Genomic DNA, 13,156 nt, shown 5'->3' on the forward strand with positions numbered 1-13,156 from the left:
GATTTTTCATATTTTGCATGAAAAAGCATAGATTGGGTGCTTTGATTTCGAGATTTGGAGGAGATAGGTCGAGTTGCGGAAAATTCGAAAAAAAAAAAAATCAAAATTTCCCAATTTCTCGCAAATCGTTTGCAATCTTTGTGTCCAAACATCAAATCAAACATGTATGTAACCTAAGCTAGTGATTATTATTTTGCTTTTGAATGTATTGCTTGTGATTCCACATGTCTTCTTACATTTATAAATTATATGAATAAACATTGAATATACTTGCATCAATTCAATTAGACAACACATAGATTAGGACCTCATACAAAGAAAACCTATTATGTGTACTTGCTTTTTGTAATGTTTTGATGTATAAGTGTGTATTGATGTCTTTTTTAACTATCATTGAAGTTTCATTGAAAAATTCAACCAATTTCCCAATGTTTCCCCATGTTTCCAACAACAACGATACATTACACGATACAACCGATATATCCCATGCGATAACCGATACGTATTCGTATCCCAAGAATGCAATACGTAGCGCGATATTGATATTTTGAACACTGGTTGTACTTAGTTTGAAGTTTCATTATGGACGTCAAACCCTGGTGGAGTTATTGAGAAGAAAAAAAAAGAATGAAAGAAGCTCTCTTATGTGAAGGAATTTTCCTCCATGTGTTTTAGGGTTTGTGAGAAACCCTCCTAATTGAATTGTGAACGGGTAGAGGATTGTTTGGTGGTGGATTCCCCAGGGTGCATCTTTCTTCTTTCTCTTCTTCAAAATGTATTCTTCTTCTTCTGGTCTTCCTTCTTCCCCTTCCCTTACAACTTTCTCAACCCATCAAAACCCTACCCAATTCTCCTCTCTTTCTTTCCTTTTACCTAGTCACGTGTGGACCCGCACGTGCACACGCATGCACATGCGTCCGTACAGGCAACCACATGTGGGTCCCCATTTGGGGTTTTCCCTCTTTGCTTTCCTTCAAAATCTCCCTAATCCCTAGATCATTTGAATCCCTAAAAACCCCAATCTTAAATCTCCATCCATGAATCCAAAATCCTGATGAAAATCTGAAATTTTTTTGTGACTTTCCCAAAACCAAAATTTTGCTTGCATCATTATCTATTCACGTAATTGTTGCACTACCAACGCTAGAGTGGAAGACCCTATTTCCAAGTGGGCCACTATTGAATTATTTTATATTTTCGTGCACCGCGTATGTGATAACCTAAAATCTTCGTGCTATAAATCTGAATTTTCAAATCTATTATGTTGATATGCTTGATTTTACATGTTGATTGCTGAAATTAATGTGTAATTGATCTCTCATCTTGCATCCTAGGATGGTTTCCATCATCCTACATCAAATTTGGTATCAAAGCTTAGGTCTAGTGTAGGGTAGATGTTTGATAAAATTACTATACCCATAGTAATGCATATAGGTCGCATATAGCTTGCGGGATTTTTTTCTTGGGTATTTTCAAAGTCCTATGAGATTTTCGGATTTAGCGACTTTGAGACACTTAGTTGCTGTATTTTCAGTTTTAGCCTTATTTGAATCATTCTAAGGCTATCCATAGGGTTAAGGTATTGAGGGTCCATTATACATCGAATACATGTGCATCATATAACATAACATTGAGTATCGTCAAATCTGATTTTTTCACTGCATTCATCATATATTACACATTTAAGTAGGTTGTCTCTCATTGGGGTCATTTAGTGTGTGCAAACATGAACATGTCGTGGTTTTGGTCTATTCCCCACCATGAACCCGAATCAGATTGTTAAGGCTCTCGAAAATATTAACCGCTGTTTGACGGCCATTAAGACACAATAAGACTAATGTCGCGCAATTGATTGCCAGCAACCAGCGTATCACGCGGCTAGAAGTTACCTTTCACGGTACCCCCGTCACCGGGGAAGATTCCAATTTCAGGCAAGAGAGCCAACAGATGAGTACCTAGTTGAGCAGGATCCAGTCCCAGTAGAATCCATTAGGGGTCGTAATAGGAACTTTGGTTAGGGAGTAGGTCATATAGGACTGCACGCCCATGCGCTCCGTAGAGAATCGCGGGATCGTTACAACCCTGAGGAAATGGTTATAAAGAGTGTCAAAGTCGATGCTCCCAATTTTGATGGTCTCTTGAACTCAAAGCATTTTCTTTACTGGTTGGTTGACATGTACCACTTATTCGAGTGGCATGATATGTCAGATTGTTGTCGAGCGAGGTTCACTATGACGAAGTTGATGGGTCAAGCCAAGTTGTTCTAGATCAATACATAACGGAAGGCAGAGTGGCGTGGAGATGAACCCATTACATCATGGGTTGAGATGAAAGAGCTTCTTAAAGCAATCTAGCATGATATGTTAGATTGCTGTCGAGCAAGTTTCGCTAAGACGAAGTTGATGGGTCAAGCCAAGTTGTTCTAGATCAATACATAATGGAAGGCAGAGTGGCGTGGAGATGAATCCATTACATCATGGGTCGAGATGAAAAAGCTTCTTAAAGAAAAATACGTCCCGCTCTCCTACCATAATCAGCCTTTGGACCAGTGGCAATCCTTGAGTGAAGGGTTTATGTCTGTATCGGATTACATCGAGAGATTCCGGAAGTGCATGATGCAATGTGATGTCGATGAGCTCCTGTTGTGACTCTGTCTTATTTTAGGACGGGCCTGCGCCTTGAGATTGGGCATGAGCTCATCCCTCGTGATGTTGGTACACTAGAGGAGGCCTACCTTAGGATAGATGAGCTTGAATGATACCTAGTGCTACCGACCATGAAGCGGTTTGGGTCTCGTGATTCCAGTGGCATTGTTGCTCCTTAGGGAGCCAAACCTAACCCTGGGAGCTAGACCTCAGCTCCAACTGGTGCTTCCACCTATAACAGAGATGTTAAAGGTAAGGGTCTAGTCAGCACTAGTTTGAAGGGGAGTAAATGCAGTGTTTCCATTGCAATGGTTATGATCACCTCGCAAATGAATGCCCAAACAAAAGAAAGAGGTAAAGCTCTTATGATAGATGAGGCAGGTGAGGATGACAAGGACAATTCCGACGTAGAGGAACAAGAGCTTGATATTGGTGCTAGTGATGAGGAGTTAGATGATCAGGAGATTTACACTCTCGCAGTAGTCAGATGCACCTTTGTCTAAAGAAAATGATGATTGGCGCAGGAACACAATCTTTTACACTTATACTAAGTGTGAAGAAACGAATTGTAAAGCGATCGTGGATAGTGGCAGCTGTGCCAACGTGGTCTCCACCGGCACCGTGAGTTGACTGAGCTTGAAAGCCGAGTCTCACCCTTAGCCATACAGAGTGGGTTGATGAGTCCTCCACTCCAGTCTCACATCGATGTTGTATCCCCATCTAGTTTGGGTCGTATAAGGATTCACCGTGGTGCGATGTGATTCCCATGGATGTTGGCCACATCATCTTGGGTAGGGCCTGACTATTTGACTTGGACGTTACAATATTCAGTCGCTTAAATATTTGTACATTCATGTTTGAGGGCAAGAAAATTAGATTGAGTTCTCTTCCACCTAGGAGTATACCGGAAAGAAGGAGATGACCAAGAAGGGCGATCTTGGAACTTCAAGGAAGTCCAAATGCAAGTCTCTTCATATTATTAATGTAAAAGATTTTGAAAGAGAGATTTAGGAGGATTCAGAGGTGTATGCCCTCGGGTCGGTTCTCCATCTACTCTTTTTTCAAGGCCCTTCGAGAGATCCTAATGGGTGAGAGTCGAAATCACATAGCCAAGATTTGGTATTATGGCACTCCTCCCAAGGTTGTGGCTTTTGTTTGGTTAGTGCCTAGTGGTGAAGAAGAAGGTGCTAACTATTGATAATTTCCAAAAGAGATCGTTTATGTTTCCAAACATTTGTGTTACGTGTATGAATAACGTAGAATCCATTAATCACCTATTCATTCATTTGCCCTTTCGCTCGAAAGGTGTAAGAGGGCTTCACTGAAGTCTTTAGTATCGTGTGGGTAATGCTGGGGACAATGGAAGATTTCCTCCTAGCTTGGCATGGAGGAAGGTTTAAGAAACAAGGTAGAGTCATTTGGCGGTTCAACTTTGCAACAGTTCACTGCGCTATTTTGGGCATTTCGACAATTCTTTGGGTTAGTATTTTTATTTATTTATTTTTTTTTTGTGTGTTGGCTTTAACATGTTTTTTAGTAAATTATCATTATCCTAAAATAAAGGTTATTTGTGATTTTTTAAGTATAGGTTGAGAGAGATTTGAATGATTCCCTTTTGTTTGTTTGGGGGCTTCCATCTTAGGAGCTTGGAATTAGAAGTTGGAATAGAAAAACATGTTTATTTTATGTTTCTATCAACAACAAACAATGTGTTGTTGATCTTGTGGTATTATGCTGATGTTCTGCATATATTTTGATAGACTGTGATGTAGGACATGAAATTCATATTGGATGTTCAAGATCTGATGGATGGTTGGATGTTATCAGCACATCACCAATAGGCCCCACACAAAAGAACAATTTCACCCAGTGTTTGGTGAAAATGTTGCCATAGAATCATTTCCGGCCGCCCACTTGTTACGCTTTCATCGGGAGAATGTTCCGTAGAGCCATTGTTCGGCTTTAGACTCCTCAGTGTGAATAGTCTCCGCATCGGAAGCCTACTCCTTGGGCTGTTCGGTCTATTCATGGATCGGGCTGTTCGGTAATTTATATGGTTGCCGTGGATAAAGACTACTTTCCTATACGCTTGCCTGAGAGAGAGAGAGAGAGAGAGAGTGAGAGAGGATTCAGAAATTTCAATTCGGGGAACCCTAAGGTTGAAGAAAGGGTGTAAAATTAGGGATTAAAATAGTGGGTCATGATCATGAGAATCCATGGTGGGATTCACATGACCATCGAGTCCAATCTAACGAATCAAAACGTAGTCCTTTAACTAGGAGGCCCTCCCTGTACGTCATCATCGATCTAGATCGATGGTGGGGCCCTCCTCCTTGCGTACGTGCGTATGGGGGCATGCGTGTGCACGTGATGTCCCCATCAGCTCTCCCCGGTTGCGAAGATTTTGCCATTGGCGAAACAAGACTCGTGAACCGCTCCAAGATGTCGGGATCAAGTTTCTGAAGCTCCTCCTCAATGAACCACGTATTGTCTGAAGCTGAGGGTGACTGCCACTTAACCAGGTACTTCTGAAATCTGCCGTCCGACATGGATATTATTAGATGGTCCAGAATATCCTCTATCTCATCTCTAGGTGTGGGAAGGGTAGGTATAAGATGTAGAGGTTGGGAAAATGGGCCGGAAAGGGTAGGTATGGGAGGTAGAGGCTGGGACGATTGGTCGGAAAGGGTAGGTATGGGAGGTAGAGTCTGGGAAGATGGGTTGGGAAAGGGCTACGGATCAAGGAAAAAGTCTGGGGAATCAGAATGGTTAGTCATAAGGATGGACAATGCATCAGTGGCCCCCTGAAATGCAACTAGATCCTCCACATTGAATGTGGAACTAATTGACATGGAGGGTGGAAGATCTACCACATACGCATTGACACCGTTTCGTTTTATAATTTTGCATGGTCCAGCGCTACGTACGTGTAATTTACGAACGGCTCCCCGAGGGTACCGCTCTGGCCTGATGCGGACCATCACAGTCTCTTACATTGAATTCCTTGAAACGTTTATGTTGGTCTGCAGAAAGTGTGTAATGTTCATTACTAGTCATGATCTTCTGCCTGATTTCTTGGTGCCATGAATGAATGTGATCCGCAAAAGACTTTGTAGACTCTAACAGCCTATGGGACAGTGACATAGGGACAATATCAATAGGTTTCTTAGGTTTATAACCAGTAATGACTTCAAAAGGACTTATACCTGTGGACCTATCGACAAAACTATTAAATGCAAACTCGGCTATAGGTAGTACGGTTTCTCACATCTTGGTGTGCTGTATATCCCTCATAGGGAAAAACTCATCTGGTAGATCATCAGGAAAGATATCACGAAACTCATCCACTACCGGAATGGCCTCAGTGGGTAAATCTACACTAGTATCTGGTGCACTCTCTCTAGTCACAAGGCCGTACATGTCGTATCACTCAAAATGGTGGTCCATGTCTGCCAACCAATCTTGAAAAGCTTTAGGGTCCAAGTGGCCATCAAACATGGGGGCATCTACTCTAACTCCTTTGAGAAGTTGCGCATCAGGGTCATAACCGATTCCTTGGTCACCTCTATTCCTTGGTCTATCCTCCTGATCACCTGCCTGAGATTGGGCATCTTCCCCAATGGTGGGGTTTGCTTTGGTGGAGGTATTTAGTTGGGTAATGCGCGTATCCAGTCTAGCCCAGCGACGGCTGCCAGGGTGTCCCAAAACGGTTACGTATCGGCCATAACGGCCGATATGTAACGGTAACGGTGGTACCCGTTACGCGATACGGGGCCGTATCGGCCGAGTCCCTTTCTTGTACACGTAATGGCCGTTATGGGCCCGTTACGGGAGTAACGGCCGTTACTAACCCGTAACGGCTGTTATGGGCCTTGGAAAAAATAAATAAATAAATAAAATAAAAAAACCTTATCTTTTTCCTTTCTTTTCCTCTTCTTCTTCTTCTTCTTCTTCTTCTTCTTCTTCCTCTTCTCTCCCTCTCTCTCTCTCTCTCTGTGCTTTTTTTTGTTTTTTTTTTTGTAGGCGTAAGCTACTGTAGGTACCTGTCACGCTGAGACGAGCGCTGACACTCCTCGAGCTCCGAGTTGTACGAACGGTTCAAAGGAGATCAAAGTTTTATGGGCTCCACAGTGATCTATTTATTATATCTACACCGTTCATCTATTTTTAAATATTATTTTAGAGCATTACCTAAAAAATGAATCATATCCAAAGATCGTCTGGACCACACCAAAAATAGCAGCGGAGATGATGATTTTCACCATTAAACAATTCGTAGGCCCATCGTAACATTTATTTTCCATCCAATCTGTTCATAAGGTCAAAAAGACCTGAATGAAGAGTAAAAATAAATTTCATATTGATCTAAAAGTTTTGTGATCCTAAAAAAGTTTTCAATGGTAGACGTTCAATCCCCCACTGCTTTTTGCAGTGTGGTCCACTTGATAATTAGATCAGTATTATTTTTCGTGTCAAGCCTTAGGAGGATCTCGTCAAATGAATGGACGGTTTAGATATAACACATTCATCATGGGTGGGGCCCAAAAAACTTTGACATGTGTGCTACACTTCACAATCCGAGTCCCGCCTAATTTGAGCCCTTAAAAAATTATACAAAAGACATATATTAACTTAAAATTTACTAATTAAATTATAAACTGCAATTGCTAACTCACAATGCCAAAATCAAATTATTTGAATGATTCACTATCCAATAAATGTCCACTAATACTTAAGTGGGATAATGACAATAAATTGCATGAATTTGAGGCTAATTTGGGGCATAGATTGTTCGTGGCAACGCCATCTACCTAAATCTAATTTCATTTTTTAAAAGAACTACTAGGAGAAAGATATTAAATTGTTAAATATATAAATTAGATATTTAGAAAATTAAATATATACATTTTGTAGTCAAATTCAGGTTACCTGGTTCAAAAATTAATCAGACAGTCCGATACAGCTTCTCACCAAAGAGTGGACCATTACACCACCATAACCATGTTCCAATTTATAAACGAATGCATATTTGGAATGCTTAGGCAAAAAAAAAAATTTACGCCGTTACGGGCCGTTACGCTCCCGTATCGCCGTTATGACCCCGTATCCGTATCGGTTTTAGAGGTCACCGTTACGCCAACCGATACCGATACGGGACACCTTCGCCGAAACCACGACCCATACGTGTGGGCATACAACTACTAACTCAATCTAAGGACCTTCTACTACGACTATATGCACCTAGATAGGACTAAATGCTCCTATAGGACTCTGTATGGAGAAAATGATGCAATACTACTCAATTTCCAGCAACCTATTTGTCCAAAAAATCTGTCAACAGAAAATCCAGCAAAGAGATACGGATTTTCTGATAGCAGAAAATTCAGCAGCCTATATCAGAAATTATGGACCTCGAAACAATTCTATATGATGTACTTAATGCATAATGGACACAAATAAATTAAACCCTAAACATGCAATGCATTCCCCCTACAAGAACCCTAACCTCTAATACCAAATTTGATGCAGGACATGAAATTCAAATATGATGTTCAAGATTTTCAGGCTTTAGATCACGTTAGTTCTAAACAATTACACAAAATTCCATATCCCACACAAAAGTTCAAGTGTTCAATCAAGGGGAATCTATGTAGGCCCAGGCCTACATAAGCTAGGGCCAGATCAATCAAAATTATATACCAAACCAGAATAAAAGGAGGGTAAATTCAACAACATATGCACAAAAATAATTCCCCCAATCCAAGGGATTCAGAAATTTCAATTCGGGGAACCCTATGGTAGAAGAAAGGGCATAAAATTGGGGATTTGAGTAATTTAGGATTAGGCTTAGGGATTTTGGGTGAAAGAGGAGTGAAAGAGAGGAGAGAGATGGACCGGAGAGGTACTGCATGTGTGGACAATAGCAATGGCCCAGATGCAAGTGTGTGTGATCCCGGCGGCACGTGTGGGGCCTACTATTCAGAAAAAGGCCACCTTAGCCCTGGTCGGCCAGGGATGGACTCCAAAACCCTCAAATCTCAGCTTGATCTGATGCACGGTTTGTGCGTGGTGCTCCGCCGAAGTTTCAGCCCTCTTGTAGGGCCAAATTCTGGAAATCTGCTGTAGAGAGAAAAATGCTTGCAAATATTGATGGATTTGTAGATGGAATGCTTGTAGGAGGAGAAATATGGATGGAAGAAGGTGGGGGCAAATCGAGATAGGTGTGGCTTCCCACCACGGTAGTTAGCCCTTCGAAGAAGGGAGGGTTTCGCACCCAATTAGGTTTTCACAACTCAAAGAGGAGTAGGAAAAACGCAGAAATTTTATTAATCTTCCATTGAGAAAAAAAGACTACAAGGGGTGCCTATTTATAATAAAACCCTATACTCCAAAACTCGCGCCATGTGCGTAATCTATTGCTTGGAGACGAAGTAATAAAAAATAGCAACTAATCCAAGCAATCTAAACCGTCCATGATATTCCTAATAACAATAATAAGCAAAACCCAAAGTACTAGATTAATTAGAATAGTGGGCCACGATCATGAGAACCCATGATGGGATTAACATGACTATTGGGTCCAATCTAACGAACTAAAACACAGTACTTTAACTAGGAGACCCTCCTTGGACGTTGTCATCGATTCAGATCGATGGCGGGGCCCTCTTCCTTGCGTACGCGTGTAGGGGGCATGTGTGTGCTCGTGACGTCCCCATCACTATGATAGAACAGAAAAGATTTTATCATATCCCAATTTAAAAAATATTTTTATGATATTATTTTTTAAATTTCTTTTAAAAAATAAAAAAATAAAAAATGATAAAAATCACACTCCTTTAGATTTATGATTTACGAGTTGTGATCTGCCCCCTTATGAATTTTTGATGGCTTATTATTTTACAATCTCAGCAGTTATTGGTCCCATCTAGAACCAATGAACTCTGGATCAGACTGTTCATTTTACTTAAAGTTAGATCTGGATGATCAAATGATGGGAACGTTTGTCTGACATCTAGTGTTGCTAATCCAGGTTTGCCAAGGTCCCAGATCACATAACATATGTATGCATACATCCAAAACATGGGTGGAATGCATGTGTCAACCTAGGCTGTAGCTGCCAATGTGATTCTTAAGAAGCATGGTCCTCCTAGCTGGGTCCTATGAGACAAATGAATAAATTGATGTTTTGACAATTACTACTATAGTCTATGCATGCCGTTTATCGGGTATAACTAGTTAAATATTAATCATGGGATCATATACATTCACCTGTCTGAGAAATAATTGCATGAAGTATGAAGTGAAACAGCAATGGATTTGGGTGCGGGAGTGGGAAGTGTGTTTTTTCAAAATGTTAGCGAGTAGTATAAACCAGTGTTTTAAATATCGACGATATTGGCCAATATATCCCACGATGTATCTTGTATCCCACCAGTGCGATACGAAACACACAAGTAGTGCGATATATCCTACATCCTCGATCTGGTGAGCATTTTCAAATTTCTATCATTTTATTATATGTAAATCATGTTAAATTAGTGTCAAATTGTTACAATACTATAAAATTTCATGTTTCGCATGAAAAATCATGGATTGGGAGTTTCAATTTCGAGATTTGGAGGAGATGGGTTGAGTTGCGGAAATTTGAAAAAAAAATAAAAAATCTCAATTTCTCACAAATTGTTTGCAATCTTTATGTCCAAACATCACATCAAACATGTATATAATCTAATCTAGTAATTCTTCTTTTGCTTTTGAATGTATTGCTTGTGATTCCACACGTATTCTTATATTTTATAAATTATATGAATAGACATTGAATATACTTGCATTAATTCAGTTAGACAACACATACATTAGGACCCCATACAAACAAAACCTATCATGCGTACTTGTTTTTTGTAATGTTTTAATTTAGAAGTGTGTATTGATGTCTTTTTTAACAATCACCGAAGTTTCATTGAAAAATTCAACCAATTTTCCAATGTTTCCAACAACCGCGATACATTACACGATACAACCGACATATCCCATGCGATAACCGATACATATCCGTATCCCAATAATGCGATACATAACACGATAGTGATATTTCGAACACTGGTATAAACAACTAGGTAGGAAGTTGGAGTCTGAAGCGTTGATTTGAAGTGGGAGTGGCACATACCTGCAACTAAGATCCCATATGCATGTGGAATGCATGTGTGTCAACCCAAGCCGTAGCAACCAAAGTGAATCTTAAAAAGTATTGGCCGTCCAAGCTGGGTCCCATTGGATGAATGATCTGAAGTGACGGTTTGACAATTTCTATATAGTCAGAGAACATCCTCTTTTCTAATTCATCGGACCTACCACAACTAGTGAAATGAAAAGTAGTTAATAATCCAAATTCAACAAATATCTATTAAGAGGTTAGGATCATCCACTTAATCTGATTTTAGGTCATGCCCCAACTAGAATGGGGCCGATGATTTTCAGTCATGCCTCATCTACATTGATAGTTTGTGTGCATATGAACATCATGAACGTCGATATAGTTTTTATGACATGATGAATGTCATGACATCATGATCTGCAGTTTTTATTACCCCACCTACATTGATTGTTTGCATGCATATGAATATCATGAACATTGGTACAGTTTTTATGACATAATGAATGTCATGATGTCATGACATCATGATCTACAATTTTTATTGCCACATCTGCATTGATTGTTTGCGTGTGTATGAATGTCAATACACGTGGCCTTTTTTAATTGAATAGCAGTCCTTTTTATGGACCTTAGAGAACTGGAGATAATTTTTATGTCTGTACATTGCTACAATGTTGTTAAAAGAAAAAGTATCTACACAATTGAAAATGCACTAGGATTTGATAAAGGGTTTCCAAGTATTGATAATTATACAAGAATACAAGATATGTTCAGATTTTCCATCATTGATGTGTTGACATTTGTCTCATGCTGGACATGGCAAATTCTGTAGGAAATGGATGGTCCTTGTTGTATAGTTTGGCACTATAAGCTTGTTCATGGATATGGTAGGGTGACCCACCCTCACTCTTTATTAACATTCGCCCTTCATTTAGTGGTAGGGTGTCCAGTCTTCCCCCATTATTATTGTCGAAATATATGAATGATGGTATGGCTAGATTTTACTTTATTGAAAACTTCTAGATTTATACCCTATAGAGTTCCCTGTAGGAGGTATTGTGATATCTTTGTTATCAGAACTACATGCTTCTAATGATATAATGACAATGTATCCGGCTTCAGGCATTGGAGAATGTTGATGAAGCTCTAAGAAGATTGGAAGAATTGCTTCAAAAGATGCATGTTTCCAGCTCCAATACTGGAAAGGAACAGTTAAAAGCTGCTTGTTCTGACCTTGAGAGGATAAGGAAGCTTAAAAAGGAAGCAGAGTTTCTTGAGGCATCTTTTAGAGCAAAAGCAGCTTCACTTCAGCAGGTACTTTGTTCTTGATTTGGCTCTTAATTTACAAGCTTATGACAAGTTTTTGGGACATTTCTAGTTACAAGAATTGCACTCCTGTCTTTGACTTGGTTTACTTATGTTTTGAGTCAAGGAACTGTCTGTTTTCTTCCATGCTAACCCAATAATAATACATCTAAGTGCATATTACTTGATACACTAGCCCAATAATAATACATCTAAGTGCATATTACTTGATTTTTGTTATGATTGTATGTCCTACAAAAGCTGTATATTCTTTGCCGTCATTGATTCACTAAAGCAGATGTGCTCCTTTGAATTCTTAGTACATGCACTTCTGTTTATTAGAATTTAGATACGAATTATATGAAACGTAGCTGAGACCTCACAAAAATTATTCACATATCACTCATAGGCATGCCATTATTATCAAGTTGATTGGTTACCTAGTTTGGTTCTGTTTGGACGTTGCCACCGCTCGGCAAAATCCATAACAGTAAGCCATATGTCTTGTAAGAGGTACAAAATTGAATGAGTCCTTTGGTCACTAAGTCACAGTGATGACCTTGAGTTGAACCTGAGATATAACTAATAATGTAAGCTGCAAGCATTTGACGCTTCCTAGAATAGCTATATGTTTACTAAACAAACTACAAATACTAGTTGCAAATGTTGGTACTAGATATTTCCAGATGCACTCTACTTTAGAGGCCGTTTGGATGTGTTGAAGTAGTGACCTTGGGTAATTTTTTGCCCATGGAACTTCAATTTCATAGAAGAAGATTTCCTGGAAATGGGCTTCTTTTGTTTGGTTGACATTGCTAGAGTTCCATGGATTAGTTGTTGTATTTGGATTACAAAACCCTAGAACTTATCCTAATGCTAGATTGTTGCAAATTAGTTTTGGAACATGTGTGCAAGATTTAGGCCTTGCATGGGTGGGGTGGGGTTCATCATGAAGTGGCCCTGTCCTAAGTTATACAGTGGCCCACTCAATTGCTAGGAAAATGTATGGTCCATATTGATTGTAGGGGTGCAGCACAGGCAAATTGAGTTG

General features: G+C 39.7%; 1 protein-coding gene across 10 annotated transcripts in view; it reads left to right on the forward strand.

The window, feature by feature from the left end:
* Positions 1-13,156, forward strand: part of LOC131235589 (uncharacterized) — a 97,702-nt gene that overhangs the window by 56,444 nt on the left and 28,102 nt on the right. For all 10 annotated transcript variants that reach the window (XR_009166223.1, XR_009166224.1, XM_058232807.1 and 7 more), the window contains exon 11: positions 11,923-12,114. Coding sequence is in view for 8 of the 10 variants with exons in the window: in XM_058232807.1 (XP_058088790.1) it covers positions 11,923-12,114 (192 nt within the window). In the remaining 2 variants the exon portion in view is untranslated. The remainder of the gene's footprint in view (positions 1-11,922; positions 12,115-13,156) is intronic.

Source organism: Magnolia sinica, chromosome 19, assembly GCF_029962835.1.
Source record: "Magnolia sinica isolate HGM2019 chromosome 19, MsV1, whole genome shotgun sequence".
NCBI classification, from domain to species: Eukaryota; Viridiplantae; Streptophyta; class Magnoliopsida; order Magnoliales; family Magnoliaceae; genus Magnolia; species Magnolia sinica.